The 27,124-nt window shown below is 41.0% G+C and overlaps 1 protein-coding gene and 1 long non-coding RNA gene across 7 annotated transcripts in view; both read left to right on the forward strand.

The window, feature by feature from the left end:
* LOC146440483 (uncharacterized) overlaps positions 1 to 13,637 on the forward strand; it is a 45,872-nt gene extending 32,235 nt beyond the window's left edge. Inside the window, exon 3 of the long non-coding RNA XR_014851170.1 lies at positions 13,623 to 13,637. This is a non-coding gene — a long non-coding RNA (uncharacterized LOC146440483). The remainder of the gene's footprint in view (positions 1 to 13,622) is intronic.
* Positions 13,638 to 15,045: 1,408 nt separating this feature from the next.
* Positions 15,046 to 27,124, forward strand: part of KIF13B (kinesin family member 13B) — a 69,792-nt gene continuing 57,713 nt past the window's right edge. For all 6 annotated transcript variants that reach the window (XM_085057159.1, XM_085057160.1, XM_085057161.1 and 3 more), the window contains exons 1-8: positions 15,046 to 15,131; positions 16,742 to 16,834; positions 17,423 to 17,603; positions 18,000 to 18,087; positions 19,407 to 19,541; positions 21,263 to 21,375; positions 21,781 to 21,892; positions 25,860 to 26,072. In XM_085057159.1, coding sequence (XP_084913285.1) covers positions 15,101 to 15,131; positions 16,742 to 16,834; positions 17,423 to 17,603; positions 18,000 to 18,087; positions 19,407 to 19,541; positions 21,263 to 21,375; positions 21,781 to 21,892; positions 25,860 to 26,072 — 966 coding nt within the window. In that variant the 5' untranslated portion in view covers positions 15,046 to 15,100. The remainder of the gene's footprint in view (positions 15,132 to 16,741; positions 16,835 to 17,422; positions 17,604 to 17,999; positions 18,088 to 19,406; positions 19,542 to 21,262; positions 21,376 to 21,780; positions 21,893 to 25,859; positions 26,073 to 27,124) is intronic.

The following is a 27,124-nucleotide window of genomic DNA, read 5'->3' on the forward strand; positions in this document are numbered from 1 at the left end:
CTGCTTTTATGAATAAATGATGGTTTATAGTGGCAGGCAAAGTATGAGCTCTGTGGAACAACTAATCCACAAATATTCTTTAGTTTATTTTTAATGAGACTTCTGGTCAATTTTCATGCAATAACTTTTCTTCCTCTCTGACAGAGAGTCCTCCTTCCCATTCCCACACCAAAATAGAGGTTGCCCGTTAAAGATAATTTTTTTTTAGCAACTTGTACATGTGGGTGGCTTTTGTTTTGTAAAGAAACAACAGAGTTGGTACCTCCCCACAGTCTGGGGGAGTTACAGCCAGGAAATGAAGGTGGTTAAGATTATTGGATGGATGTGGGCAAGGAATTGTTGTAACGAGGAGTTCTTGCTACAAAACATTTTGGATGGCAATGATACAAATGGGAAGGAGAAGATCTGACCTTCAAATGCCGTGTTCTGTTCCAAGTGGGATTGTTGGGTTTTTGCAGTGATGCGAAGCTGCTTTGTGACTCTGAGTGATGCAGTCACCAGGGAATCCAGCAGGGCAGTTTTAGAGGAGTAATTTGATTAATGCTTCTTGTTTTGTCATTCCATATGAAGGGGTGTGTGCTGAGCATTAGATGTGTAATCTTTAATGGACAATTTAGTGTTTGGCTTCCAGCTTCTCCAAATGGTCTTCTGTCTTTTGGATTTAGAGGAACAAAATATGGGTGATCCTAAGGGCAGTTCCTTCATACTGAGAATAAGCCAGTCCTGTTCATCTGATAAAACTCCAATGTCTGCCTGTTCATCAACACAGATATTCATAGCTGCTCTTTGCAATTCAGGATTAGCTGCAGATATTGTTGAGCACGTTTCTAAGCTCTAGATTTCATTCAGCATTAGCAAAAATAATGCTTTTCTTGGTGATGAGTGTATCTGAAATAATTAAAAGAGCTTCTCAAGATACAAGTGGACACATCTGCTTTTATTCTTGTTTTAGGGCCCTGCTGTGCTCAGTGCTAAATCACGATTGTGTCACACAAAGTGCTTTTGCATATGCTGTCCCATATGAAGCACAGCAACAAGTTGCATCTAAAAGCAAGATATTTTTCAGCCAGAAGAGACGAGCAGCAGGCAGTCTGGGAGTTCAAAGTTAGAATTCAGCAGGAACCATCCTTTGGCTCCGTTCAGTGCACATGAAAGCCTCCCATCCCATCCCTGTTTATGAATACCAGCAGCTTGCTGTGTAGCCCACACTTGCAGGCTGAAAATAACTTCTTTGCAATGCAAACTTGGCATCAGGAGCCGACGAGTTTATTTGGTATCACTTTAAGGTGTTTTTTTTTTCCTGGGAATTTAATGGCTCTTTTACTGTGTATGTGAACGATCACACTATTTAATCACTGAGACCACAAAATATTCAGCTCTTTTCCACATGGCACGTACAAGAGTTTGTCTTCCAAATAGAACCTTGGAAAAGGAAGAGAGAATTTTTAAGTGAAACCAGCTGCCAGCAAGTGTCTGATGCTGGTGGCTACTGTGGAACAAAAGAGCAGCGTGAGGAGGTAAACATTAGTGCAAATTTTGGGTTGGAGTAGATTTTTTTAATCTCATTTTAGGTTGTTACACTTGTAGTATTTTGTGCCCAAAGAACTCGCATGGAACACAGGGTGCATCTATATTCCCCTCATAAAGAAATGATACAAAATTTGCTATAATTGTGGTTTTTTTAGTAGTAGTAAATTTTTTTAAAAGGTTGCAAAAGTTGCACAACTCTCTGGCAGGTGGGTGAGGTGGGAGTTTGTCTCTCCTCCCAGGTATTGAGTGACAGGATGAAAGTAAATGACCTCAAATTGTGCCAGGGGAGGTTGAGGTTAGACATTTAGGTTAGACAAAAATTTCTTCATGGAAAGGGTTGTCAATCACTGGAATGGGCTGCCCAGGGCAGTGGTGGAATCACCATCCCTGGAAGTGTTAAAAAATGGATGTGGCACTCAGAGACATGGTTTAGGGGTGACCATGGTGGTACAGCTGCTTGACAGCTGGACTTGATGCTCTTAGAGGTTTTTTCCAACCTTTATGATTCTACAATTCCATACTTAGGCGAAGAATTTAAAAGCACAAACAAGAAATCCCCTCAGATTCCAACGGGGAAGTGTGATTGCTTTTCTGTCTTATTAATGGTTTTTCTCTATTTAATTACCCTGCTTTGTGTCAGGATAATTGTCACTGACTGGTGACAATATTTTGCAGCTCTACAGCACATGGTCAGGGATGAGCATGAAGATACTTCTACATTTTCCTCAGTGCCCAAGTATCCATTTTGTATTAATCATTCCTGGCACACAGGTCCTGATTTCTGGGTGATGGATTGCTCTGTTCACTAGGACTTCCTACAAAACCAGTTTATTATGGTGAAGTTCACAGAAAACCCAAACAACTGTTGTCCTCATCCAGGATGGACATTGAATTCACAAGGTTAGATCTGCCCTGCAGTTGGAGCAGGGTTATTTTAGATTAGATTTAAGAAGTTTTTTAAAAAGAGACTCTGGCACAGGTTGCCCAGAGAAGCTGTGGCTGCCCATGGATCCCTGGAAATGTCCAAGGCCAGGCTGGATGAGGCTTGGAGAAATCTGGGATAGTAGAAGGTTCCTGGTTACTGCAGGGTTGGACCAGATGACCTTTAAAAGGTCTTTTCCAAACCATCCTAAAATGCTATTCACAGTGGCTACATGAGACTCACAGCCCTGGGGCATAATTTTGTGTTATCCAGCTTTGTGATTCCCTGTTCTGTCTGCTGTTTTCCCTGTTTTCAGCCCCCTGATATTGTCTAAGTGAGAGGAAGGTACTAAATAGCCACAGAGCTGCATTTGTGCAGCACAGAACACTTAACCATACAATGAACTTTTAATTGGCCTGAACTGAATGTAACACAGCACATGTGTAATGTCCTGAAAAGGACTTATTTTTAAATATTCACAATCATAAACAGCTTTTGCTCCAGAAACAGCGTTATGGAAGGGTTTAAGTCTCCTTTTGAGGTGTTTTTTTTGTTTGAGGGAGAGGTGTTGAAAGGGATTTCAAAAGAGAAGGCATGCTGGGGAGATAAACAGCTCTGGGAATAAGAGCAGCACAGGAAGCGAATCCATGGCGTTGCTTGTGGGAAGCTCTTAGAAGTAATTAGTGATAAGAGTGAGGCAGGAGGAAATCTGCTTGGCAGCTGTGGCAATGTTCAGCAGCGACTCTGACCTTGGCTTGGAGGTGCTTTGAGGAAAGATTTGCTGCCCAGAGCTCCTGGGTTGTACCTGAATTCCCTTGGGAAATCTGCCGGTGGCATGTGGGGTGTAAGTTCTCATCCTGTGGCTGAATTCCCGCCTTTAGGCATTGCAAAAATATGTGATAAAATTTGATGATAGACCAGAGAAATCATGTTTGCACTTTCTAGAAGCCTAATCGAATCCTGGGGCAATCTCCCAGTGGTCTGCCTAAGGGTGGGAACTCCAAACTCCTCACAAACTCTTCTCTGCCCTACCTTGGGACAACATGAGAGTTGGCAAGAGCCAGTGAGTGTCTGGCCAGAATCCAAGCCCAGGAGATTGGCTGACAGGGAAAGCCCACGGTGGGATTTATTCTGACACAACTGACTTGGCTGAAAGGGATAAGGGATGGTGCACGGTGCATGTTTCACCTTGTTAAATAGCTGCGTTCTGCTGCCAGAGCATGAAATGATAACTTAATCCCTGATTGCTCCTTACAGCCCTGCAGGCCATAGTCTCTGGAAAGGTGTTTGTCAGCCAAAAAATCATGTGTAGCTTCACCAAGCCCAGTTTCAGTGCCTTTTCCAGCTAACTCACTTCTGAATTAATTTGGGGACTTTGGCACTTTAAATGTTGTAGCTCCTGCACTTGGTCCCACCAGCCACACTCCTCTGCTAATGCCTGTTCCTGATTCCTATTTTCTTCCCCAGCATGAATAAATCACCAGCAATAATGAACAAACCCTTCAGCAACTGCCACATTGGTTTTTGGGGTGATGGGTGTTGGTACAAGTGGTTAGTGGAAGAATTTCTTATACACAAGAATAACTAAATATCATTGGAATAAAAGCATATTCAAAATTATGTTCCTCATTAAATTCTTCAGGATTATCTGATTGCCCAAATGAGAGCTTTCAGCTGGAACACAATGGGCATGAAAGAACTGCAGTGCTTTGAAATAGTTCTGTGGTGTGTTGACTCAAGAATAGTTCACTAAATATTTCCTACACTTAAAAATGACCACAGCCATTTGCTGAGGTGGGAGGGAGAAGAATAGACAAAGCAGATGGGTAAGTTCATCGCGTGGCCAAAAGTTGAATTTTGGAAATATAGGGCAGAGAGGAATGCCACAGTGGATCAGCAGTACCTATTTAGGAAGACATAATTGGACTTCTGCCACCAAATATCAAAGAAATCTACATTTCTTCAGTATTTTTTCAGAGCCTCGGGTTTCTCTTTGCTTCTCACTCCAAAGATACTATTTTTTTTTTTGTCTTCAGAGCAAGTTCTCCATGCAGATCTGTTCACTCTAATGCAATTCTAGGTTTAAGCAAATATTTAATTCTGCCTAGAGCACTCTGACATTTTTTTTCAGCAGTCTGGAGCCATTAGCAGGACAGATACAGGATATGGGAGCTGAGCTGTCATGGTGAAGGCTTGCCTGTAATTTTCATAATATGCTGTATTTTCCCTTTGCTTTTCAGCAAACAGGTCAATTATAGCTTATTTCTCATCCTCGTGCTGGGAAGGAAAAACAGCTGATTGGAATGGTACACTGAAGATAAGGATTGCTTTTCTAGGTCAGGCAGAAGAGAGCTTGGTGCAGAAATGTTGCCCTGGAAAGCAGTTTTTTCTGGTCTTGGCCTCTCTGGGACAAAGTTTATATTTATTTCCTCATACCAGGTGCTCCTGTAGTAAGAGTTCAGTCTGGAGGTTGGGGCTAGGTGGGGTATTGGGAAGAAATTGGAATGACGGGATTGTAGAATTGTTTAGGTTGGAAAAGACCTTTAAAATAGAGTACAACCATCAGCCCAGCACTGCAGAGCCCACCATTAAAACATGGCCCTAAGCACCACACTTCTATAACTTTTAAATCCCTCCAGGGATGGTGATAAGGATATTGATTGCTGCCTGCTTCCTTATCTCCACATTATCAGTTGTCTGAAATGGGTTGGGGGAATACAGACAGCACTGAAAGAGCTGATCAGGGAGGGCACAGAGTCTGTGCTCTTGTGAAGAGTAACAGACAGCATCACACATTATTCTTTTTTGAGATATATAAACACGGATTTTACTCTAGCTGGATGTTTGAGGCTTCTAATGCACGTCAGGATTTTGTTGAAGTGCTCTTTCTGAGGTGCCAGTGCCTTGACAAGCTGCTGTTCTCGTTTGCAGCGTGGTTGGGATGAGTTGTGCTGTCCTTTCACCTCCCAGCCTCCCTGGATGCTGATGGAAGGTTTGGGTTGGGATCACACAGATACTGTGCAACAGCCTCTGGGTTATCACTGTGATCATGGAATGTGGATGTGCTGAAGAGAGGAAATTCAGGGCTTTACTGAACCAAGACAAATCACTTTTTTATGCTAATGACCAACCCTTCTTGCCTACAGCTCTTGTCTTCTCCCTCCTCCCCATCCACCATTAGATCAACATCATTTGTGGTTTCTGGGGTGTTTGTAGTTTTAAATACTGCTCGAGTCACTCATTTGGAGTTGGATCCAAACCAGGTCATGAACAGACTTTACCACATGAAAATAACGCTGTGCTTAGCAGATATCTGGTTCTGGAGGCACCAGAAATGACTCTGAGGTATAAATTTTGGCACTGTGCATTACCCACTTCATCAGCTGGTGACCCACTGGTGCTGAAATTGCAGAGATTTAGAGAGTGATGACTGGTTGCTTTATCCACAGAAATTCCCAACCTTGTAAATGCACTATGCATGCACAAACCACACCATTAAAATTGATTTCTTTACAAAATGTGGCCACAACAATGTTCTCTTTTGAACTGCTGCCGCTTCAAAAATTTCCTGCTCACTTAATACCTGGTGAATGTGCTGAAGAAATCAGAGAACCAAATCCAGGCATCTCCTCAAACAGGCATCACCTTTTCCAAAGGGAGGAGGGTGGTATTCTCCACTGGAAGTCAAGGCAGATTTGTGGAAACAAAAAAGGAAAGTGAAAGAAGCAATTTGACTTCTTATTTAGGCCTCCAGGCTGGACGGTGTCTCCCAGGTTGGATCTGTGATTATCTGGCACAAATTGCCTGAGATAAATGACTGAAAGTTCTTTATAAATAAAACATCGAGTATCAGGTGTTGGAGTACAGAGTGAATACAGTTATTTGGGTGTTTGTGTAGATATCACAGTCATGGAAAAATCAGCTCTTTCAAAGTGGTTCTGGTTGATGTGTTTGTGTTTTCAAGGAAGTCAGACAAACTCAGACTGGTTTAAGGTAGGGGCTGTAATGAGTTTATGGATTGGATGATACAGCTGGGTGATCTACCAAAAGTGGAAAAACTGGTCTTGGTGGACATGAGAGAATTCCTGAAATACCTTTCAAAGATTAAATTCCTTTTAGTTCCAATCCTTTGCTTTCCATAGTGCCCAGGAGATCATTCTAGGATTAATCCTGCATGCTAGTGTCTTGGCTAAAGGTTATCCTGGGTATGAAAACTGAGTTTGTTGGTGCTGTAGAACAAGACAAAATAGATATTGTATATTTTCCTATACATGCTGCTCCACCTGCCATCATTTTCTATTTAGGATCTGCTGGAGGACTTAATAGGCTGCCACATCCTAAGGAGGCTTTTCCCTCCCTCAAGTGGTTATAAAAAGGTAGCTACAACCCACCCTGTTAAAAAACCACTGTAATTCACAATAGTAATTGAAAGTTTGGGGACTGGCTGTTCACCAGACATTCTGTGGAGCACAATAGTGTCCTGACATCTGAGTATTTACAAACAAAAGGATAAAGTTGTAATCCCCTTGTCATAACAACAGCTTTATGGGATCCATGCACTGCTTGAATGTGGTCAGGACTAAGCAGATTATTGTACCAACAATACAGAAAATTTAGCTCCAAGTACAAAATACCCCAAACCCACAAAGCTGCTGCTCAGCCTGAGTTCTTGGGGTTTGGGGCTTTTTTTTTTTTCCCTTGATTGTTTTGAGTGAGCTGGCAAAAATTAGTTTTGTCAGTAGAAACTAAGTAGCTGCCAACTACGCCTGGAATGCCTTGGAGCACTGGTGGAATTTTCCAAGGAACAGTGATTACCTTTATTCATTTTAGCAATACACAAGTTTAGGCTTTGAACTGTGTATGCTCTTTCACTTTTTTTTTCTTCAATGTATTTGGGAGATTTCGTTTTAAAGAGGCTGTTTCTGATTGCAAAAAAATCCTTTGCTGAACTAGAGCAGTGTTGTTTTCTCCCAGAGAACTCAGTATTGCCATGGAGGTAAAAAATGGGACTCTGTAAGAATAATATTAGTTGGAGGACATAATCAAAAACTGGAGTTTGATGGGACTCAGTGTTTTGATACCACTTGGCTTGCATATAAAAGTGGGGTAAAAATATTTGTGAACTGATAAACAACTATTAAATCAAATAACCTCAAGCACTTTACACTGAAATATTCTGGGGAAAATGGATTTCTGTGTATCAGGGGATAGGTTAAAGTGATCAGACTCGATGTAGTTGACTTCTCCTCTCATTGTCTACCTGGCAGCAGCAAAATGGGTTGCAAGTTGTATTTGTGTGATATGCAGAAAGAGAGGAAACAGCTTCTCAAAGAATTTGACTTTTTCTTATCAGCTGTCATACTGCTGTCTTTCAGTTATGTCTGTGTTAGCAAAATCATTAAATCTATTGTCTAAATTTTATTTCACCATTGGCTGGCTTTTTTTATTCCGTGGAAGAAATTCTGCAGCTGAAATTTAAACAATAAAACTCTGACCATTGCAGTGCTGGCTCTTCAGAATACTTCATTCTGAGTCCTTTATTCATACAGGGGAAAAAAAAACCCACACAAGCTACCAGTTAAAGGATCTGCTTCAGAAAGATAACTGGTCCCATACTTGAAAGAAATGCAAGATCTGTGCCTGAAATTGTTGGCCTTGCTGGTGCTGGAGCTCTTCAGCAATTCCTGCACCACTTATCAGCTTCCCCACTCTAGGAAGGTCCTGTAGTACAGTGGTGGATAGGGAAGCTTGGAAATCTTCCAAAGCCAGTTACTTCAGAATAAAAGGCTCTGGAATTAAATTAGCTCTTCACACACAGGTGTCTAATGTTGAGGCAAGGAGAGCACTTCCTTTGGAATTCCACTTATCTACACCAAGTATTTACCCTCTGAGATATAGCCAGGGGTCATAAAATTATAGAAAATCCTGAGTTGGAAGAGATCCAGAAGGATCATGGAGTCCAAGCCCTGTCCCTGCACAGACACCCCAACAATCCCACCCTGTCCATCCCTGAGAGTTTTGTCCTAACACTCCTAGAGCTCTGGCAACCTTGGGAATGTCACTGTTCCCTGGGAAGTTCTTCCAGGGCCCAAACACCCTCAAGACTCAAAAGCTTTGTTTGAAGGATGAGTTTTCGTGAAAAAAACCCTTCAGTCCATAACATCCATTATGGTTTAACCCAGTGCTCTTCAAACAGAGCCTCATTTGCTCAGCAAAACTCTGTGCCAAGGTGCTGGGAATTGGATATTTGATGTTTTTGAGGTGCTTCTGACTCTGCTGTGTTTGAATGGGGAAGCTCATGGCAGATGAGTGAGAAGGAACAAGGGAAAACCTTTCTAATGGAAGATATCACTGCCAGTGGCACAGGATGGGAATGGGATGATCTTTAAGGTCATTTCCAGCCCAAACCATTCTGGGATTCCATGAAAACACTGCACAGGAACCACAGAAGAAGTTATGGTTCAGGGTTTTCCATATCAGTTTTCCATACTACTTTGGGCCACACTTGAATGAAGGAGGGAAAGATCTATGGGGACAGCTAACTCTGCCAAATGTAACTTCAGTTATTAGATTTAATGGAATATTGATAAATGATGCAGTTGTGTGTGTCAGAACCTAGGATAGTTGTTGTACTTACTTCTATCTTACTGCAGAATCTTACTAATAAAATCCCAGAATTCCAGAATGACTGGATCCAAAAGGGTAAATTACTGTTACACATGATGCCAACTTTTAATAATATTTTTTTAACTCAGTTGGGAGCAAAAAGATGTGGCATTACAGACCAATCTCTGGGAGACATTGACACCTTTCCACTTGTAAACCCTAAGGAGTTTTTCCCTATCAGTTTGTTTTCCTAGTTGCATTTTTAGCTGCTTTCTAGAGTTTGTGCCGGGCAGTTTCTGCTGAAGGGCATAAAATACCACTAATTATACTGGAATTTGATATGCTTGTTTTTGCAGTGGTTATGGAAGATTGAAAATGGAAAGCAGTAAGAATATCTGGAGATCTGCTGAGACTTTCCTGGTTTATAGTTGGAATTTTTACCTCTTTTTTTTTCCTTTTTTCTAACCCTCAAATTTGTATTATATTTTGCTAGTCCAGAAATTCACTCCAAATTCTGAAAATGACACAACATTATGTTTCAATCCCATAAATTCAGCATAGCCTTGTGCCACTTGGCAATATCAGACAAATGTACAGTTTGGATGTTGTTGCAGTCACTGTTGGCACAGGAAATGTTCTTTTTCAAGAAAATACAGAGAAGAAAACCCATGCCTGCCATGTCAGCTCCTGTCCTGCAGCTTCTGGAGCTCTTTTCCCTTCTTCCTGCCTTGCCACCTCCCACCTTTCTCCTCCCTTTTGCCCCATCTGCCTGTTTGTGATGCAGACAAGAAGTGAGATGTGCTGTGACTGATTTAGAGCATGTGCTGATTTGCCAGCTGGCTGCTATCTCGGAGCTGTGGGGTCAGCCAGACAGAAGAGATAAGGACTGAGCTCTCCTCGCCTCTCCCCTGCCAGGGTTCACCTCTGCTCATTTGCTGGGGTGTTTTCCCCTCGAGATTTGCACAGTCTGAAATATATTTAAGCTCACTAAACCTTCCTTCCCCTTTTGGACATGGAAAAACTGATCTGGGCGTTGCTAAAATGCCACTGATAACTATGGTTGAATGGTTTATTGTGTTTGAATGTGTAATTTAATTATTCTGTTTAAAAACCCAAAGCAGTAGTGATATTGCACATACACTGATGGTCTCAGCTGGGAGCTGCTCTGATTTTATCCACATTTTTACACTGTGCCTGAGATCTGTGGGACCACCAAAAATGTTTATAGGAGAGTAAATGTGTCCTCATCCAAAAGCTTGAGCTTGATCAGGACACATTTACACAGTGTGAGAGGTACTTTTTAAAAGAGGTGATTATTCAGTCTGCACGTCTTCATTCACTCTCAAAACAGCAGATATATTCATGGAATTGTATAATAATTTGAGTAGGAAAACACCTTAAAGATCATCTCATTCCACCCCCCTGCTGCGGGCTGCAACAAATAAAATACTGTTAAATGTTGTTTCAGGGTATTCTTCCTCCTTTTTTAATTTTAGAATTAAATTAGATACATTAGATTCCCCCTACTTCTGTTTGACATTGAGCTGAGAGGAGATAAAAGAAGGGAGTTGGCGAATTCCTGTCAGAGTGGATACGAGTGAAAACAAGTAGCTGGAAGCATCTCAGTGACATCCTGCAGTAGCTAAAAGATAAGTTTTCCCTCCCTGCCTTGGATGCTTCTGCTGCATCTGAGATAGTTGTGAATTTTTGGCTGTGAGCCGAGGAGCTGCCTGCACCTCAGAATGGGAGATCCTGGGGATGGAGAGGGACTTTGGACAAGGGATGGAGGGACAGGACACAGGGAATGGCTTCAAACTGCCAGAGGGCAGGGAGAGATGGGATATTGGGAAGGAATTCTTGGCTGTGAGGGTGGGGAGGTCCCAGAATAAAATTCCCAGAGAAGTTGTGGCTGCTCCATCCCTGGAAGCTTCTCTGTGCCACGGCCTCACCACCCTCACAGGGAACAATTCCCTCCATGTATCTAACCTAAATTTCCCCTCTTGCAGTTTGATCCTATTCCCTCTTGTCCCCCTATCCTGATGAACAGTCCCTCTCCAGCTTCCCTGGAGCCCTTCAGACTCTGGAAGGTGCTCTGAGGTCTCCACACAACCTTCTCTTCTCCAGGCTGAGCAGCCCCAAATGCCTCAGCCTGTCTCCATGGGGGAGCTGTTCCAGTCCTCTTATCCACCTTGTAACCTTCTCTGGACTTGCTCCACCAGTTCCATGTCCTTCTTGTGTTGGGGACACCAGAACAGTATGCAGGATTCCAGGTGGGATCTTACAAGAGCAGAGCAGAGGGGGAAAATCACCTCCCTGATTTTTGCACATGTTTCTGTCCTGTGTGTTTTGCTGTAGGAGATAAACCTACAGCACCCCTGCTGTTCTTGGTGTTCACCTTTTCCTCACCTCTGGGATGGACTGCAGCACCTGGGTGTGAACACCCAGCACTCCCAGTGTGTCCTTGCAGCCAGCTAGGCTGCTGGGGGTACTCTATTTCCCCATCTATTCATTTCCCAGGGGATTTTGAGTCAGGCTACAAATCTTTTCATGGGTTTCTGGGCCCAGCACGCAGCTGCAGCATTAATGGGCTCGGATATGCACAGCACAATGCTGTGTGATGCAGGCTGCACCCTTAATGCTTTCCTTGGGGAAACATTTGTCCCATTTATTCTCTTCATGGTCAAAAGTACATCAAACAAGCTGCAGCTCTGTGTGGCTGTGCTGGATCCCAAATGGGATTTTTTTGGGTTTGCAAGAAACGCTGGGTTTTGTGGGGCTTTGGTTTGCTGATGTTTGGATTCAACAAGATCCAAGAGCTGGGTCTGTGGGTTTGTGTTTCTTCAGAAAATGAGATTCTTAGTTCAGACTAAAGGTCTTAAGTTAAGCTTGATGATACACAGCCCTGTATAATCCATCCTCTTAAAACTGTGTATGTGATAGAACTTCTCCGATTATATCCTTCTGGCTGCTTTAACCCAAATACTCAATAATACGCCCCATATTGAGGGCTGGGCAGATCAGCTGGGTTGTTGCAATATAATCCTGCCTTGGAATTGGGCTGGGGAATGTGAGCAGGGCTGAATGAGGAGCACTGTCACATCTCTGAGTGCTAAAGTCAAACTCCAAATCCAGGTTTGCTGTTCCCTTTGTTTTTACAAGAAGACTGTTCCTGTAGGAATAGGAATTAACCTGCTCTCTAAGCAGAACTTCCCTAAAAGCAGTGATGTCCTGCAACAAAGTGCTCTGAGCATTTCAGAGCACAGAAAACCATGAAAATGCTTCTGTGTCTCTCTGAGAAGAATCCAGAGGGGCTCTCTGGAATCTCCTGAGGCTGGATCAAAGCCCCAGTGAAGGAGATTCCCTCAATAAAATCCACCTAGGAGTAACAGTGGAGAGTCCACACCAATCTCACTGCCTAGAAACTTGGCAGAGCCTTTATTCCAGCCAAGCCAGATGGCAGAGAAAAAGGGTATCATGTTGTCTGGGATGACCCTGTGACACAAGGTGACCTTGACTCAAATAATCATCCTGTCCCAAGTCGCCATCATTCCTGTTCTGTCAGACAGATACACACAGCAGATCCAGGATAAGTACAGAGAGGTGATGGATTTGCGTAATAAATAATTATTTTTGAGAGACAGCGCTCGGAAATCGCTATTTTTAAACTCGCCTCTCAGCCCCTGTGAGCAGCAAGAGCTCTGAGGGTAATCCTGTATGGCTGCCATGCCTTTCTCCTGCTCTGTTCAAAAGAAATCAGTGTTGCTTGTCACAAGACTTTACTCGTTGCTGATGTCAAGAGTTTCTTAATGTCATTTGGAAGGTCCGGGATGAGGGGAATATCAGTGGTTTGTTGTGTTTTTTGTTTACTGCTTTTCTGCAGCCTCTGATGTGGGGAGGCCATGTAACCTGCAGTCATTGACCAGGGCTGTGCTGGTATTTTAAAGGTCACTCCAGTGATTTTGTACTTGCTTAAAAACAAACAAATAAAAACTCCCGAACTTTTAAATTCTGCACATAACAGACTGGAGAAATTGCTGTTCTCTGCTCATTCTTTTCGGGAAGCAAATGTTTGCTCTGCTGTCCCAGCAACCGTGAGAGAGCTGAGCTGGGCAAGCCCAAGGGTTGGACTCTGAAATTTCCTCTTGAATAACACTCCTGAAGTTCCTGTTCAAGTGGTTTTGGAAATTTTTATGTTGTTTTTAAGAGGCAGTGACACCCAGAGAGAGAGAGAGGTGTCACAAGGAAAATCAACCTGTGAGAGAATGAGGAAAGAGATGCAGCGTGAGGAAAATCAGTGGCTTTGAATTTTAAATCAACTCCGAGCAGCATCTCAAATCTTGCTCCTGAAAAGGTTTATAAAATGACTTGGGATCTGTAAGTAAGGAGAGATCTGAGGAGAGAAATGAACTTTTTAAATACAGCATTCCAATGATTAATGATAGCATAATTAAGCTAAAATCACTACAACTAACAGTCCTTGTTCTTCTTTTTTTCTTTTTTTCTTTTTTCTTCCCCTGACCTTGTACCAAATCCTTTCCACTCCTGCTGCATTGGGGAACACCAGAACTCACCCAAAGGTAAGGGCTTTTATCAGGGTGTGAGAATTGTCCCTTCACTTGCTCAGTCTAGAGTTATCCAAATATTAAAAGCGTTTTGAAAAACTCTGTTGCTGATCAGCTGCTGAGTAAAAAACTCGAAGCATCTCCTTGCTGCAGCAGTGCTCTGCACAGCCTGTGCCAAGAAATGAGTCAGAGGAACAAATGAGAACATACACACTCAGCACTGCTGAATGGGACATGCTTGTTCTTTGTGGGCTTTTTAAAAGCATTTTCTGGTGTTTGTGTTAAAGCAAAACTCATTTTGGTTTTATGGTCCCGTGACTTTGCTTTTGGTTTGGAGATTCTGTCCTGGCATATCAGGGTTCAGCTCTGTGGATGTTCAGCTCATACATTTTCCTAAATGTTCTGAAGGCTTGGGATGTTTTAATAATATGCTAAGTTGTGAAATAAATTTAAAAGAAAAGAAAGCACCTTGATTTTAAATGCACAAGCTGTTGTTCCCTCAGTTAGAGGATATAAAATAACTACTTTATCTCCTGTTGCTGGTACATCAGTGCACTATAGTGGGGGAAAGCAATGTATTTTTGAGGATAAGTTATTTAAATTTCAAGGATTTTGCTATGTTAAGCATTTTCATAAATGTAGGTAGTCAGCAATGTAGAAATGCAGGACATCCAAAGGGGAAAGAGCAACTTCCATTAAGCTTAGAGGGGAAATCCACATTGCACTTCCCTTTTCCTACATCCTACAGAATAAATTATGCCCATGTGAATGTAGGTCAGACATTACCCCAATTAATATTTTTCCTTGCAGATACATACCCAGGGGAGCTGTTTTAGCAAACATCTGTCCCAAAATATACATTGTATTATTTCAGGTCATCTTTTAGGATGAAAGGTGCCTGTGAATCTTTCAGTGGATTCATGGCAAAATTGAAACTTTTTAATTAAAATTATTCTAGTGCTTCTCTTTTCATGATAAAACTGATTTGCTTCCTATTTCTCTTTGCAAATATTAGACTTTGATGGCTGCTTTAGTTCGTCATGGTCTGTAAATAAATACATAACTCCTCTTGTATGGAAAGAGGTTCCTACCCTAAGGCTTGTTTTTAATTTATGCAGACAAGAGGCACAGGGAGATGGGAGGCAGAAAGAGCTAGAGGACATCTGTCAGTTTGCAAAAGAGAAACTCTGGTGAAAAATGAATTGCAAGGATGGGTTTGGAGGGAGATATGGAGAAGTCGTTGACATCCACTTGGTTGGCACAGAAAGGAACAGACAGGAACAAGGAACAAATAAAAACATGTAGGAAAATGAAGTGTTTGTTTAGGTTTCAAACTCCTAGGAAATAAGGGATTCAGTGGGATTGTGTGCAAGTTTAGAATGTCAAAATGTGAATAACGTGTTGGATTTGGCAGCAGTTTTTCTAAAGTGCTCTGGTTGTTTCCCTACAGGTGTTTGCTTACGATCACTGCTTTTGGTCTATGGATGAATCTGTCAAAGAAAAATATGCAGGTAATGATATTTACTGTGGCTTTGCTGTCTCCAAGTGGGAATGATCTGACTAAAATACAGTCCTTGCTGCAGGGCACAGGCCATGTGGCACAAAGTGTATGACTGGCTGCTGTCAAAAGGGAAATCTTCAATCATTCCAGTTTCTCTTCTCTAAAGATGCCAATAGCAATAGGCATTGCCACCCATTTGCAGTGGAGGGAGTGGGGAAACCTAGCACAGTGATGCTTTACTCATATTTACAGCTTTATTTAAAATGCTATTCAAATTCCATCATTTTAGAAGCATCAAATCCATTTATTTGTTTTGAGGAGCGTTGTTACATGTAATTTCATGTTTTTCAGAGCTGATGGGAGTTTGGCATCATAATACAACTTCATGAAGGAACATTAATAAAAGCTTAACTTAATATAAGTGTATGTGAATTCAGGTGTTCTAGTGAGAATGTATTAAATTAAAAATTTCCTATGTATTATTATAACACATTTTTGTTGTAATTATGGTAAAACATGAAATATACTTGGATTTACCACTCCTGTAACTTATTCCTTTCATACTTGTTATCCTTTAAAATTTGGGATCAGTTGAACTTGTTAACATTTTTAGTATAAAAACCGTAAGAAAAATCAAAGACGCACTTCCTGATTTTAATTTCTTTAACCAATAATCAATGAATAATAATTTATCAAAGAACTGAGAAAAATGTGACACTTTCAGCCATACAAGTGGCATAGGAATATTCCACATTTGTTTCTCAAACTAATGGCTGTGCCTATATAACTGATATTTTGGTCTGTTATACAGTGGAAGTGTTTGATCCAAACCCATTCTGCTGTGCTGAGCCTGCCACAGCTCTTGGTGATTTTAGGAAATTGGGGTATTTAGCATGGATTTGACTGCAAAGATATGAACTTCAATGGGAGGAAAGAAGAGCTTGAAGGAACTTTTCATTCCGTAAAGTTCTGCCGTGCTGTGTTCAAATTTTAGTTTTTCTGCTTGTAAAAGTATTTCTGAAAATAGAGATTTTGTTTCAATAGTTACTACCCAAATATTTTAAGCCTTTCTTCCCCTGCTTGGAAAATGATCCAAAAAGTTCTAAGGTCTATTGCAAAAGAAGTGATACACCCTATTTTTTGCCAGGGCATATTGATATCTTCCACATAGTTGTGATTCCTTCTCTGCAAAAATCTCCACATGGTGTTATTCAGTATCTTATACAGCAAAATTATCCAGTGCTCTGCTGATTCCCTTAGATTAAAATCAACTGATTGTCACTAAAATGTACAGGTTGAATGTATTTTGAGGAGGTGTCATTCCCCAGCAGATCAAATTCTGCAGTTGGTCGTAGATTCTCTGCTGACAAAACTTCTGAGTATGAACCTTGATAGATTGCTGCTTTCAGCACATCCATGAGAATCCCAGCTCCTGGTTTTTACAGCAGCAGAAATCTGGAGCACATCTACTCCTTTCCAGGGAGCAAACACTGGATGTGATTTAGGCACCAACAGCAGGAAAACCCTCACAGCTTTTACCTGATTGTCAAAGATTCCCAAATCAAGGGACAAAAAGCTCTCGCTGTGTTCCAACGTTGGCTTGTGTGTTGTATTTTCTAGGTCAAGATGTTGTTTTCAAGTGCCTTGGAGAGAATATTCTTCAGAATGCCTTTGAAGGCTACAACGCTTGTATCTTTGCCTATGGGCAAACGGGTGAGTCTCTGAGTGAGGAAAAGTTGTTCCCTCCAAAGGTGTTCTGTTCTGCCTGGAGGCTCTTTGCACTGCTCTTGTGACATTGTTTCAGGAGAAATGCCTTCTAACCTAGATAAGGAATGTTTTCCTGGTTTGTAACATCAGATACGAGGTGGGCAGGATGAGAAGGAAGATTCTGTTGCTGCTGGCTACCCTTATTTCTCACACTTCAGGTTATAATCTTTGGCGTGACCATGATTGTCCTTGAGCTCAGAGCATCACTCAGATTTTCTGCCTCTGTGGTTAAAATAATCTTGAATTGTCATTTTAATGTAATATTTAAAGAGTCATATGAAGAGTTTTCTCATTGAGGATGTCATTGGGTTGTCATCTACAGTAAGGCTGTATCTACCTGAAAGTTCTTCAGCACTCTGAACTAAATTTCCTGTTTTCCTTCTGATAAACTTTAGCTCAGTGGTGTTTGAGTTTCTTTTATTTCTGAACAAATGTCTTCCACCGAAATGCAAAAAAACCCCAAAAATTAACTTCTTCTATTGCCTCTCAATATTCTGCACAGCAGGAACTCTAATCACAGCTTTCTTCACACAGGATCTGGAAAATCCTACACCATGATGGGTACTGCTGACCAGCCTGGATTAATCCCTAGACTTTGCAGTGGACTCTTTGAAAGAGCACAGAAAGAAGAAAACGAAGAGCAGAGTTTCAAAGTGGAAGTATCCTACATGGAGATTTACAATGAGAAAGTCAGAGATCTCCTTGACCCCAAAGGGTAAGGAATTCATGTGTGAATGGCACTGTGGTATTTGTCCTACACCCTTCCTTCCATAACTAGTTTGCCTCAATGGATCCCATATAAAGCATTTGCCTAGGATGGCTTTTGCTGCTTCCTGATCTCAGCATCTCCTCACTATAAATCAAAATAAAGTAGTAAGGCTAAAAGCTTGGACTAAACCCACCTTTTACGAAGTGCCAGTGTTGTCTGTGTCAGCCTTTTCCATGTAGACATAAAGCTTTTTTTGTTTGCATTCAGGCCCTTGCTCTGTGCTTCAGTGGCTATTTGTGAGACCAACCTGTTTGAGATGTGCCAGTGAGAAATTGACTTTGTGTAAATGTTGTCTTAAGTCAGTCATGTGCTTATAAATCCCTTTTTTTTCCCCCCAACCAGAAGCCGTCAGTCATTAAAGGTTAGAGAACACAGTGTTTATGGCCCTTACGTAGATGGTCTATCCAAACTAGCTGTTGCTAGCTACAAGGTAAGGATCAACTTTATGAAAGGCTTGTCTTGACATCCTAAACACCAGGTGCTGTCCCTTAAACTGGACAGAATTATATAAATACTCCTAATCAGTAATTTTAGAGCGAGAGAATTGTAGATGTGCTGTGATCCCTGGGGAGAACAGGGCTAAGAGCAGAAACTCACTTCATCCCGTGCTACTCAATAATTCTGGAAGTGATTCAGCTGTTGAATGGAACAGATTTCCTCCCAGCCTTGAGATGAGTGTGCTCTGTCATGAGAAAGTGTTCTGTGATTAATTACAGGCCCAGGGTTGAGCAGAGACAGCCTCTCAGTACCCCACTGTGTCACATTTTTGCCTGTCATGCTCTAGTCAGTAATTTCCCTTCCCAGTAGCACACACTGGAATTACGAACTAATGGTTGTTTGCAAAGCAAATATTGGAGAGCATCACATGAAACTTGCTTGCAGGATAGTAAATGTTTACATGTGCATTCAGAAAATGCTCTGTTTTTTTAAGAAGCAGTGACTCACTGTGGGAAAAATGGATAAATATGGGAATTTTGTCATTTGAACTTAAATATGAAAACAGTGCAGTCCCCACTATTGCAGTTCCATCCACCACTCCTTGGTGGTTTCTGCCAAGACAGGACACATTTCATGCTTTGCCTTTCCATGTTGCCCAGCAGCTTTGTGTAATCCAGAATTTGGAGTCAGTGGTCTGTGGTGGTCCTTTGTTTGACTGTTTTTTCCAGTTGTTTTAGCATCACCCAGGCAGAGATGCAGAAATAGAAGTTTAGCCCAAGACTCTGAGATTTTAACTATTTTGCAGAATTGCTGTGAAATCCCAGAGCAGGGGAGCTTCACCTTTCTCAAGCATCACAACGGATCAAAGCACTTGATAAGCTCTTAAAATTTGGAGGAATTTAATGACCTGTTCAGTGTGGTTGTGTTTTATAAACCTCTGAGCTTTCTGTCAGTATTCCAGATTCTGAGCCCATGACAACTGAGGCCAAAATGTGTCAGGGTTCAAACACAAATTGCTGTTTCCTCATTTCTCTCTCTGCTTTTGAGTGTTGCTGTGTGCAGCCAGGTGCATTATTTTTGTTGATAATTTAATATCTAGGTCAAGGAGTGGATGAAGTCATGACAGTGTGGAGTTTCTAGGCTTTAAAGGGTGGGGGAATTGCTTTAATTTTTTCCCCACATTTTTCTGTATGTACAAATGGGAAGCTTAGTGAGAAAACGCCGTATTTGACCAAAATGAGATGATTTTGGGGGTGTAACTGGAAAGGATATTAATGCAGATATGCTCATGGCTGTGAAAATTGTATTTAGGACATCGAGTCCTTGATGTCTGAAGGCAACAAATCTCGGACAGTGGCTGCCACCAACATGAACGAGGAGAGCAGTCGGTCCCACGCAGTCTTCAAGATCATCCTCACCCACACCCTCTATGACACACAATCAGGGGTAAGAAAATGAAATTACAAGGTCCAAATGCCAGGCTGGGATGTGTCTTGCTTGAATGTATTTCCTAGAAAAGAAGCAGTTCTTTCTGAGCAGCAGAAGGCTAAAGATAAAATGTGTGGGTGAAAAACAGGAAGAACACCTGATCCTCTTCCCGTGGTTATTTAATGCAAGTTTGTATAAATTTTCAGCTTTCTAAAATTGTAAAAAAAATCTTAATTTCAAGCATTTTGCATTGTATGCCGTAAGTGCTTTTTCATGTGTATGTATTAAATATCTAAAAAACATTTAAATCTGAAAATGTTTTAATTTATGTTCCCTTGTACATAAATACACCTAGGAGGGGTGCATGAAATACATTATGTCAATATTATTTAGTCCCTCACAGAAAATGGGGATAAACTTGACTTGAAATAAGTATCTTTAAACTTTGTTGGTAAATTCTGTGCTTGGGCAATTCTTTAAAATTTTCAAAGCATTGGAGAAATTCTGAGTGCCCACAGAGGAAATCTGAGGCTAAATGTTGCATATATTGGAAAACATAATGAGCATTTGGGCTTTTTTTCCTCCTTGTTTCTCAGTTCCCACCAATCTTCTTATACACACAACTTTCCTCGTTCTTTATTTGGATTTTTTTTCCCTTTGCACTTCAAATCAGCATTCTACCGTGTGGAATGTTTTGATTTTTTCCATAGTTTGTCATTCCAGTTTTGCTGTGGCTCTTCTGCATGCTTTTCATACCTGGCTTTTGTTTCTTTTTCATACCTGGTTTTTGTGTGGTCCTGCTCAGCCTGGATGCAGAGTGGTCATTGGGATTGTCCATCTGTACCTTCCACTGACCTCTGTATGAACTCCTACAACAGATTTCCCTATTCTCCCATCTGCTGGTCCTTTCAGTCCTGGAAAGGGAAAATTTCACCATCACACCATATTTTGAGGGGTTTAGAGTGACATTTTTGAAAGCATGTTGATTCTAATTACCCCGTTCATTTACGCTTTGCTCTGGGATGCTGAGATGCTGAAGGTGCAGATGCTGCAGAAGAACACGATGTGAGCAAGCTGTTCTCAAAGACAGTTGGCTCTTCAGTTTCAAATTGACACAGGAAATTCATGGAGTGTTTCAGAACGTCGTTTTGGGTCAAAAGAGATTGAAAAAAAAAAAAGGATTTGTGACAAAATCTGCGTTGTAGGTTTAAATATTCACATAGCTGGTATCGTGTTTCAGGAAGCTGATAAGGATAAAGGAGACCTTGCAGATGTTGTAATTGATATAAATTATAACATGCTTCTCATCAGGTTCATTCCTAGTCTCTGAAAAAGAGAAGAAACCTGGTATAAAATCTGAGGATTTTAGGAGACTTTTTTCAGGATGGGATTATGAACTTGATGTCTCTGGTTGTGACTCCTTTGTAGTAATTCCGAATTTTTCATGGTTCAGCACTTCATTAGTGTGCCCTGTGTGCATCTCCCTTGGAGATTCTGAGCTATCTTGAACATATCAGAATACCTGACTTCACTTCACATCATCCATGACTTCAGGATTGTTTCTGAAGCTGCAGGTAGTGAGCACAGGATGTTCACAGTTCAAATCCAGCCATTCTCAAAGGGCTTGGAACAAGAGTCTGCACCAAAAATGAAGTTTGATTCCTGCTGTAAAATCCATCAAACAGTGCAATTTGATTTAAGTGCCCTAACAGTGGTTGTTCTCTGTTTTTTTTCCCCAGACATCAGGTGAGAAGGTGGGCAAGCTGAGCCTGGTGGACTTGGCAGGGAGTGAAAGGGCAACTAAAACTGGTGCTGCAGGAGACAGGCTGAAAGAAGGAAGCAACATTAACAAGTAAGACCTTGAGATTATTTATTTTCCTTTTTTCAGCACCTTTTCCTGCCAACTACATCCTGCTTGTAAAACAGGATAAAGCTCCTGTGGTCAATTTTCTTCTTTGCTTCTGTCTACTTCTCTTTCTGACATGCAATACTCTGAGATATGGGAATGAGATCTCCACCTATTTAAAAAAACATTTGTGTTTCTGCAACTGCCACGAATTTCATTGTGAAAGCCTGATTATTAAGACTGAAAACTGAAAAAAAAAGGAGTGGAGCTTTTGTGAAGAAAGAAGGCTCAAAATTATAATAGGAACTTTTACCTCAGAGCATGTTTCTTGGAGAGAAAGTCACTGTCTAAATATGCATTTGACTTATGAATATTTACCCTTGTTAATAACTGCTTGTGTTCTCTGGGCAGATCCCTCACGACTCTGGGCTTGGTTATTTCTGCCCTGGCAGATCAGGCTGCTGGCAAGAACAAGAACAAATTTGTTCCATATCGTGACTCTGTGCTCACTTGGTTACTTAAAGTAAGTAAGTTGCTTTTTTTTTTTTTTTTTTTTTAAATCTTCTTTTTTTTTTAAAGTGAAGTAAAAGAGAGGAAAAGGGGAGAACAGTCTCATTAAATCAAAATTCTGTGCTTTTTGCCTCATTTTCTGGGTTTGATATTAACCATAATTGTCTTTGCAAAATGAGCTAGATGTAAGCCATTAGCATCTCTACAGACTAAATATGTTCCCTGTCTTCTGCTGACCTGCAATGGCCTAAGGATTAGGGAACTTTAAAAATAAAATTAAAAGCAGCATCTTTTATGGGTCAGTGTAAGTACAGCTTCACACACAGCCTTGGGGCTAGTTTGGTTTGGGTATTTCTGCATGCAACTGAATTTTACATACTGGCATAGTTAGCTCTGAAGATGTTGATTAAGACTATTACCTTTTCCTAATTGTGAAATCTAATTTATTTGTTAAAATATTCCACTTTTGTCAGCAGAATGTAATTGCAGAGCATTATCCCAGTTACAGTCTGAGGAACAGGTCAGGAGACTTCACAGATGGTGTTCATGTGAAATGAGCAGTGAAATCATTTTCTGAACTGCACAGGACTCTTATTTGGTCTTATTTTGGGGGAAAAAGTATCATGTTGGCACTTGGATGAGATCTCAATAGTCTAAATGACAACCCAAACTGTTAAACATGAGATTTATATATGTCAAATTTCTTTTCCCCTTATGCTCTGTTTAATTTTATCCAGGAGCAACTTAAGATACTTGTTGGTAGGAAGAGATAATCAGAGGAGAAAGTTATTTTTGGCATCACCAGCCTTTCTTTGTCCTTTTACTTTTGTGGATGCTTTGGCAACATTTTGTTGTCTTGACTTCCCCACCCATTCTTAGCAATATTTTTAGGAGTTGTTTGAATTTCATGTCCCTCTGATTTAACTGCATATGTGGAAGGAAAAAAACAAAGTTACTAGCAGGTTATACAGGAGTATGGAGAGAAAAAAAAAGAAGTTTTCATTGCAGAGATTTGAAAATGAAGTTGAATTCAATGCTTAAGTAAAATAAAATCCTTGCTTGTGTAACCTCTTGATACACAAACCTTCATTTTTTTCAATGCTGTCTTTTAACGAACCTTTTAGCATGACTTGTGGAAGGATTTATTGAAAGGATTTATCTCTACTCCTTGGTGTAAACATCACGGACATGGACATGAAATAGCCACAGAAAAATCCAAATGACAAAACACAGCACAGCCTCTGAATAAAATAAGTCCTCACAGCACAGTGTTCTTGCACTTCAACTTTTTCAGTGTTTAAATACATTTTTGCCTCTCTGTATTTACACTGAGTTTTTGGTCTAATTACTAAGAAATAAGATTTTTTTGGCTCTTAGCAAAGATGGAAACTGCAGCTTCACTGCACTCGGGGTTCCTGATGTGGCTGCAGCAGCCCTGAGCAAGCAGGGTAGAAACCTCTCCCTAATGAATTTCCAGCCTTGTTGGAATTAGTTCTGCTGCTCCATTTCTAAACAAATGCAGGGAGCAGACTGCAATTCCTGTTCAGCACCTGTCTGGGGCATTGTGGCTGCCATGCCCCAGGAATGGGAGCTCACTTTTGTTCTGCCTCCTTTCAGGCAAACCCTCTTTGTGTCCAACATCCAACTATGTTAAGTGCCAACAAAGGGCTCAGGGGCTTTTGGGGTTTTTTTTTTTTTTTATACAAACAAGCTCACTGAGGCTTTATTTTAAAAGGGGGGAAATTTAAACATTTTTTTAATTAGAGATCAAAGGAGGGATTTATTCGTGTAAAGAGGCCTGTTTGGAGAAGCCATGAGATGGTGGGATCTCTTTCTCCCTGGCTTTCAACTTTTAATTATGGTACCAAAGCAGGCTAAATGTGTTCTAACTGCAGGAATATCTGCCATACAGTGTCTCTTCACAAATCTGGGGGAACAGTTCAGGACACCTCAGGATCTGACACTTTTTGCTTGATTTTATTGAGGATCTTCAGACAGAAGTACGAGGTGAAAAATGTCACTGCTTGAGCAGTGGTGTCAGATTATGTGTAGGGAGCAAAATTGCTTTGTCAATTCTGTAATTTCTCGATTTAATCAAATTGTGCTGGCACAAACTCCTTGTTTTCCCATGTTACTTAGAAGCCTGATGGCTTCTGTTAAAAATATCATTTCTGAGCTCTACATTTTAACTTGTTTTCATAGTAATCTTGATGCTACAGGAGACAGGGCTAGTTTATTCTTAGAAATAGCTTGATTATTTCCATTCTGTCTGTGTAACACATGCAAGGCCCAGCCTTGCCAGGGTCATTTACAGATTCCCTTCACTAATGAGAGGCTGATTTGCTGTTTGTCCACCTTTCTTGCTTAACATTAAAAAAAATCCAGTGAAATCAGGACAAGGGTTTTACACACAAAACTTTATCAGACAGTCTGGCGTTGAGCTTGAATTGCTACAAGAGGGACTTTGCCCAGTTTATAATGAGTGTATTGTGGCTTCTGGTGTATCACTGTTACAGAGTTCTCAGCAGAGCTGCACTTCAGATAATGAATTCATCCTATTTTGGAGCTAATTAGTGCAGTGAAAATTCCCGAAATGCAAATTGTTAAGGTTTGATTTGGAAGGGGAATACCTGGCCAGCTCCCTGCCAAACTTCATCTTTTTATGCAGAACAGGGACTGCAGTTGCAGGGTGTCATTCCTAATTTTTGGCCAGGAAATCCCATGGAATGATTCATGTGCTCCTGTTAGTCTTCAAGTTTTAGTTAAAAAACATTTCTGTGGTACAGTGGCCTCTCCCAAACCATGGATTTATTGGGAGTAAACATTGTCAAATCCTTGGATGAGAAAACCTACAGTGAAATCAGTCAGAAATCTGTTCTTTGCAGCTGATTTCTCTATAAATGCACTTACCTGCATGTTCTGACTGTGTTGAACACTATAGATATCTATGTATTTACATTTCATGTGAGTTCCATGCCCTTTTGCATGACCAGAGACAGCCAAGTGCTGCCAACAGCCTGACTGCTGTCAAACTGGTTTAGGCATCACGCAGCCAAAAAGAGAGTCTTGGGGAAATACTTAAAGGGGCATTTTAATGATTGCTGGGGAAAGCTCCTCGTGTGCTTTGGAATTGAAGTGGTTTGACAAGCAGCTAATGCAGTCAGATTGTTCTAATGGCAATGCCTGACCTACATTTCATGGGTTATTGAGGATGAAAATTAAGAGTGTGGTTCGTCTCAGAAAGGGTTATTGGGTAAAAAAACAAAACCCTAAAAATTTTTTTAAAACCCAAAAAAGCCAAAAAAACCCAAACTGCTAAACAAACAAACAAAAAATCTGCTGCAGAATTCAAACCAGAATATTCTGTCTTTTAGACTGGTCAAAATTGTAAACCACAGTTTTATGATCAAAGAAAAGATTGAATCCATCCTTCCTTCCTTGTTTCATGCCCTTCTCTGTCAGACACATTGCAGGAGGGTAATTTCTTACGTAACTCAACTTAGATTTTGAGTTGTGTCAGTGGGGCGAAGGGAAAAGCCCCATCCTGGAATGTTTATAGTAATAAAATGGGCTAGATTGTTTATGAAGAGATCTTTCAGTAATTTATTTCTTTAGGACGTCTGTCTTCTAGTCTTCAAAATGAGGTAATCTGAATTCATCATGGTTTTTCCTGAGCTCCTTCAGTAGTGTCTGAGAAGCGCAGTGCTGAAGTGTTTATATTTCTGGCTTGTAAGCAGAAAACATAGAAAGAAAGCTTTGAAGCCTTTTCTAGGCCCTGTAAAGCCCAAAACAGGGACTTCTTTCTGTTCCCATCAAAACAGAAAAAGCCAAAGATGTCGAAAGCCAAGAATGACATTTCCTAAATGCGCTTTCAAAGCTAACACCGAAAACCATGACCTTCCCTTGATTTACACAGCTTCAACTCCTAATTTTGAACCAAAATAAAAAATACTGATTCTAAACAACCCTCCACCTTCCAGGACAGCCTCGGGGGCAACAGCAAGACAGCCATGGTGGCCACAGTGAGCCCGGCAGCCGACAACTACGACGAGACGTTGTCGACGCTGCGCTACGCGGACAGAGCCAAGAACATCGTCAACCACGCCGTGGTCAACGAGGATCCCAACGCCCGAATCATCCGCGAGCTGCGCGAGGAGGTGGAGAAGCTGCGGGAGCAGCTCACCAAGGCTGAGGTACCAGCTGGCAGATCCCACAGAATCCCCGGGCTCAGCTGGCTCTACAGAAGGAATTCCATGAGGAAACGTTGGGGATATTTACATAATTTTTTACCATTTTTCCGTGCGTCCGTCTTGAAACGCAGGCAGTAAATGAGATACTGAGCACCTTGTTGAGCATTCTTGGTTTTGCTCAACATTGGGGATACTTCCCTCTCCCTTGATATGATTTTTTCCCATTTTTCTGTGCTTCCGTCTTGAAATGTGGGCATTAAATGAGATACTAAACACCTTGTTGAGCATTGAGCATTCTTGGTTTTGCTCAACACTGGGGATACTTCCATCTCCCTTTATATTATTTTTTCCCATTTTTCCTTGTGTCCATCTTGAAATGTGGACCTTAAATGAGATACTGAACGCCTTGGTGAACATTCTTGGTTTTGCTCAACATTGGGGATACTTCCACCTCCTTATATTTAATTTTTTCCCATTTTTCCATGCGTCCATCTTGAAATGTAGGTGGTAAATGAGATACTGAACACCTTGTTGAGCATTCTTGGTTTTGCTCAACACTGGGGATACTTCCATCTCCCTTTATATAATTTTTTCCCATTTTGCTGTATGTCCATCTTGAAATGCGTGCAGTAAATGTACTAAACACCTTGGTGAGCATTCTTGGTTTTGCTCAACACTGGGGATACTTCCACCTCCCTTTATATGATTTTTTCCCATTTTTCCTTGTGTCCATCTTGAAATGCAGGTGGTAAATGAGATACTGAATACCTTATTGAGCATTCTTGGTTTTGCTCGACATTGGGGATACTTCCATCTCCCTTTATATGATTTTTTTCCCATTTTTCTGTCCTTCTGTCTTGAAACACAGCCAGTAAATGAGATACTCGAGCATTCTTGGTTTTGCTCAACACTGGGGATACTTCCATCTCCCTATATTTAATTTTTTCCAATTTTTCCGTATACCTATCTTGAAACGCAGGCATTAAATACTAAACACCTTGTTGAGCATTCTTGATTTTGCTCAACACTGGGGATACTTCTACCTCCCTTTGTAT

The sequence above is a fragment of the Lichenostomus cassidix genome, chromosome 3, assembly GCF_008360975.1.
Source record: "Lichenostomus cassidix isolate B80296 chromosome 3, HeHo_3.0, whole genome shotgun sequence".
Classification (NCBI taxonomy): domain Eukaryota; kingdom Metazoa; phylum Chordata; class Aves; order Passeriformes; family Meliphagidae; genus Lichenostomus; species Lichenostomus cassidix.